This window comes from Nelumbo lutea, chromosome 2, assembly GCF_056320005.1.
Source record: "Nelumbo lutea isolate HS-2025 chromosome 2, American lotus-T2T, whole genome shotgun sequence".
Lineage (NCBI taxonomy): Eukaryota > Viridiplantae > Streptophyta > Magnoliopsida > Proteales > Nelumbonaceae > Nelumbo > Nelumbo lutea.
The window spans coordinates 98,494,069-98,499,287 of record NC_142685.1 but is presented as its reverse complement, the minus strand read 5'-3'; the positions used below and the strand labels follow the sequence as shown (position 1 = coordinate 98,499,287).

At 36.9% G+C, this 5,219-nt stretch overlaps 1 protein-coding gene across 1 annotated transcript; it reads right to left on the bottom strand.

The window, feature by feature from the left end:
- Window positions 1-1,249: 1,249 nt before the first annotated feature.
- Window positions 1,250-4,970, bottom strand: LOC148872246 (rust resistance kinase Lr10-like). Its single transcript, XM_088968028.1, has 4 exons — window positions 3,749-4,970; window positions 2,944-3,027; window positions 2,794-2,835; window positions 1,250-2,644 (listed from the first exon to the last, which is right to left on the bottom strand). Exons 1-4 carry the CDS (start codon window positions 4,668-4,670, stop codon window positions 1,467-1,469), a joined length of 2,226 nt encoding a protein of 741 aa, XP_088824154.1. The 5' UTR covers window positions 4,671-4,970; the 3' UTR covers window positions 1,250-1,466.
- Between the last annotated feature and the right edge of the window lie 249 nt (window positions 4,971-5,219).

The window sequence follows — 5,219 nt, the reverse complement described above, 5'->3', positions numbered from 1 at the left end:
GTCTTTGGAGGTCCCCGTCGGCCCGTCCAATAGGCAAGGAGATGCAACCGATTGACCTGACTTTTTTTTCACTTCATTTGTTTTTCTTTTTTTTTTCTATTTTTTTTTTTTGTACCAACAATTGACTTGACTTGAGCAGAGAAACTATAGAAACACCCCACAGCCTTTTCTGCCTCTTTATGTCGAATGCAAAATCTTGTATGCAATGTATATCATGGTGTTTGGAAGCATGGGCGCTTTCTGGGACTAATTTTCAAGAAAAAACGCCCATGCTTCCAAAACCTGTTATTTACAAAAAATGCTTCTGCCACGTAGGTAGTAAGCAACACTATGCTATTTGGTAAGGTGATTTTTATCACTGTTTTCAATGTACGTGCTGACAGGTAAGCACCACATAAGATACACATCAGTCAACTGTTGGAGGAAACGGTTCACCGATGCACCAGTGGGGTCCCAATTTTTGAGGCATACCCGATTTATTAATAATCGGCTGAATCAAAAAATGAGATACGAGGGCATTTGTTGAAATGCCCATGTGGATCCAATGTTGCACCATTTTTTTAAAAACGACCACAGTTTCAAACATCCCCTATATTTGCACTGTGCATATATTTGTATTTGTACTCATTCAACAAATTACCTTCTTTGAACTAGCAGGAACCAAATTGAAATAATCAAAGCATTACATTCTACTTATAAGTTAGTTGAGGTAACAAATACATCAAGTATTTAAATTACTGTTAATAGCTCTATATATTAATTAGAACAATATTAAACATTTGGCAATGTCCCATAGTCTAACCGGACCCTGCCCTAAAAATGGCATAATGCTAAACCAAGCTATGATTTCTGCGATAATAAGCATTGGGATGAGTTTTGTGCTGGAAGTGAGTTTAGATGGAGCTTCGATATACTTCATATATTAATTAATTATAAGGATTTCTTATATCTTGCCTATTGAATAGAAGATGTAAAGAACTATGAATTAAACCATAGATTTAAGGAAGAAAAAAGAAAAAGAAAAAAAATTGGTTTTTTGAATCCCTAAAAAGACTCTATGGCTACCACAAAAGAGCAAATCTACTCTGTTTCAGGATAAATGTACTTTCTTCCTCTGTTTCTTTTACTTTAGGTTCAACAGTACTTGTTTTGTCTTATTTTTACATGGAAAAACTTTAGTGAATACACATGAAATCACAAGCCTCACAAGAAAATATGCATGCCATTTGGATTTTGAACAACCTGACAGTTATGTTAATTTTGATGCACCACTTAGTTGACTTAAATCAATATTAATCTGTTATTGATACAAATACTTGAGCAACCCTCATCCGTGGGTTTTGTTGGGACATCACTTGAATCACCAAGATCAACCATTTGATCTATTGGCCTGTCAATGAAGTTAAGCTAAAAAGAATACATGCAGTTATAATAATATTGGATAAGTAAGGTCTATAGCATTATGCTTAGTTTTCTTTTACTTTAATAATGGTAGTAGATGACGCAACAGAATTACAAGATTGTGATTCCGATGGATAAGTAGTTGATGTTTCTGAATGACTTGTATCAAATGAAGTATCATCAATGGGCAGCTCTGGTGAAGATAGAAAGGGTCGGGGTGGCATTTGTAGAACTTCAATATCATCTTCCAACATGTCTACAACTTTGCTCATGGAAGGACGATCAACAGGATTCATTTGTATGCACCATAGTGCAACTATGACCAGTTTCTTTGCTATCGTCTTTTCATCATCTGTTGCATCTCCTATTTCGATGTCTTCTCCATGACAGAGTCTGTCATATATCCAGGATGGGAAATAAAATTGGCTTGAATGATCCCTTAATGCATTTATGGCTTTCTTCCTGCCTGTAATCTCCAACAATAGCATTCCAAAGCTATAAACATCAGCCTTATTTGAGACGCCACCAATGTTTTTATATATCATTTCTGGAGCTATATAGCCTATTGTTCCTCGTGGAGCTGCAGTTAGACTCACAATGCTGTCATCTGTTGAAAAGAATTTTGCAAGCCCAAAATCTGATATCTTTGGAACAAAGTTCTCATCAAGAAGAATGTTATGGGGCTTGATATCAAAATGCAGAATTTGTATATTGCATCCTCGATGTAGATATTCAATACCACGACCTACTCCTAGGACAATGCCAAGCATCTTCTCCCAACTGAGAGAGATGATATTTTCTTCTTGGCGAGCAGATATATACTTGTCTAGAGATCCATTGGGCATGAATTCATAAATAAGAGCCCGTTTCGAACCTTCTGAACAGAACCCAATTAGTTGCACCACATTAACATGATGAATCCTTCCAATGGTGGCAACTTCATTGATGAAGTCTTGGCCATTACCTTTTGTCTGGTCTAACATTTTTATTGCCACATGGTGGCCACTTTTTAGCTTTCCTTTGAACACAGAACCATAACCCCCTTGACCCAGTTTCTCCTTAAAACCTTTAGTCACCTTCTTGATGCTTGAATAAGAGTACCTGATTGGCATGAGATTGTTGTGACTTTGTAACAAGTCCTCAATACTCTCATCCATTGATAAGTGGCGTCGTCGTAGTTTATAAATCAAAAATGGGAAGAAGCACATGATACCACATATATTTCTTGCTGAGATTATGAATCCTAGAAAAATAAATCACATCATATATTAGTAATCATATACCCTCAAAGTAGTTGCTCTTTCAGTGAGACTATGCTAATGTGGAGTTTTTTTCTTTCCCCGTAAATTGCTAATGTGGAGATTATGCTTCATTTACATCAAAATGGCTTACCTGCCATTACGAAAATGCCCAGGCAAACATTACCCATTAGAACTGTGACAAAAGAACCAAAAACAAAACAAAAGAACAAGGAGATGTTTAGGAAATAATAGGAGATGCACAGGCAATGTAAAGAAATATAAAAAGATTCATGGTCCTTACTATTTCTTTTGTCGAAGTCGCTTATGATATTTAATTCTTCTAGAAAAATGCCACCAAAAAAAGAGAAAAGGTAATGGAAGAAGCCTGCATTGCCAAGGCAGAGAATCGCAGTCATGCCTTTAAAATCAAGTAACAGAAGAAAATAAATTACATTAAATCCAAATGAAATCGAACCCAAAATTATTCCTCTTCCCTCTTTAATAAAATTCATACATAAACATACATAAGCCATCTTCTTCCCTATTTAGTATATAATTCTCCTTATTCAGGAATCCTCTCCCTGCCATATCCAAATTACATTTTCCCCTTTTTATTGTCCCTGTTCACATCTCCATTCATGAACATTATTGTCTGAACTGTGATTTTTTTTTTCTGAATACACCGCAACTCTGAACCAAAAACAGAGAATACAGTAAAATTTCAGTTGCCACATGAGTGTTATGCAGTGAAAATAGATTAAATTAATATACATTAATTCGTGTTTAAAATGTTCTCATTTAAAAATGTTTAAATATGTTCTTAAATTCTTCAAAATATGTAAAAGTACAAGTTCTGAGTTTCTGTAAAAATATGTATTATTGTTCTTTGCCCCATATAATTAGGCATTTTCAATAAATCTGGTACTAGCTATAGTCTGTGAAGTGTGAACTAACAAAATGGAAACATTGAAGTATGAATTAGGGAGTAACAAACTGCAATATATTATTAATGCGTTTAATTGAATGTGTTAAAGAGTGATTTAGCTGTATTAACAGTTAATATACTTTCTCTACTAGGGATGGGGCTATAGAAATTTCTTACGCACAAGAGAAGGACTGAAATGCTGATCTGCAGCCAAAGTAAATGCAGTTGGGGTTCGATTTGTCACTAACTCCACTCATATCACAATAGCCTCCTGTAGCTTCGCAATCTGAGCAATCAATGCGAAACCAGAGAGGAAAGCCCATTGCCATCCTATGATGGATGTAATGAAAAGAAAAGTTCTCTAACTTCTCCAATGCAATCAATTCCCTGTTGGTAGACAAATCGTCCAATACAACTGGAACAAATAAATTGACGCTGCAGGAGTCTGGGATTTCCCAAATACGAAAGAGATAACCCACTAGAGCATAGGAATAATGTTTCTGCCAGGAGGCGATGGAAGAATCCACTGAACCATTGATGCAAGGTGACATATCTAGCACACAATACTCATCGCTGGAGGAATGATCACGACCACAACCAACTCTCCTCACTGGAGCCTCGCAACTAAGATGAGCAACTTGGAACCAGTAGTTCCAGTTCCTTTGTTGATCAATAGCAAACTCGTATGGTTCTCCTCTGTCACTGAAGGTAAAACGGCTGAGCGAATAACGAGGCATAGAGGAACAATTGTCATCCTCCAGACCGGAATCGACGACTCGAATTGTACGATTCTCGTATGAGATCTCCTCCACATAGTACCTCCCTTGATGCAAGTATAAAACAGTGCGGTTGTTCTCGCAAGCGAGTTCGTAGCGAGGGTCACCGCAGTTGATGCGAGGATCGCCCTTCAAACGAAATGGGTAATGTATGTTTTTGATGTTGCCGCAAGAAGAAGGAGAGCAGTATTCGTTTTTTTTGGCTGCAGTGGCAGTGGAAGTGGCAGCAACAGCAAGAGCGTCACAAGCTACAAAGCAAAGAACGCAGAGAATGGCAGAATTGATGATCACCATTAACCCTACAGCATCGACTGTTTTCCTCAACATCTGAGCAAGAGAGGAAGAGAGAGTTCTTAATACTATAGTATTTGAAGTCTGGTTTTTAGGATTTTGAGAGGGGGAAGATCAATCGGATTTTGGTTCATTTGACCAATATACTCCTGTTCTTTTCTTTTTTCAGATTTATGTAGGGATAAATCTGATTTCATCTAATCAAGCAGTTTTAAACCTCTATTCCTACAAACCAAACAGACCCTTATATAGACGATAATCCTTTCTTACCATCTTACGAGTCTCTTTCAACAAAACAATTAGTCAAATTACGTTCCATTCCTGGAAGGACGCAATAATGGAGTGGAGTGTATGTTAAGATCTAAGTTAGTTACGTTATTGTGATGCCCAACTCAGATGTGATCCACTTGAATATCTTGACTTGGCCAGATCACGGTGAAACCGGGAAGTGGGGAAGACAATTCCGTCAATGGTCGTTCGTATGTTACAAGATCTTATATTGGGTTAGACAGTGTAGAAGATAATGAATGTGGCAGGGTTCATTTCTAGCCCAGATTTTATCATCAGATTTGTAATTTATTTCGT

Coding starts and splice junctions, on each gene's coding strand:
- LOC148872246 (XM_088968028.1), bottom strand. CDS start 4,670: ATGTTGAGGAAAACAGTCGATGCTGTAGGGTTAATGGTGATCATCAAT. Junction 3,028..3,748: donor AGCATTTCAGTCCTTCTCTT/GTGCGTAAGAAA, acceptor TTGGCAATGCAG/GCTTCTTCCATTACCTTTTC. Junction 2,836..2,943: donor CGACTTCGACAAAAGAAATA/GTAAGGACCATG, acceptor CTTTTGTCACAG/TTCTAATGGGTAATGTTTGC.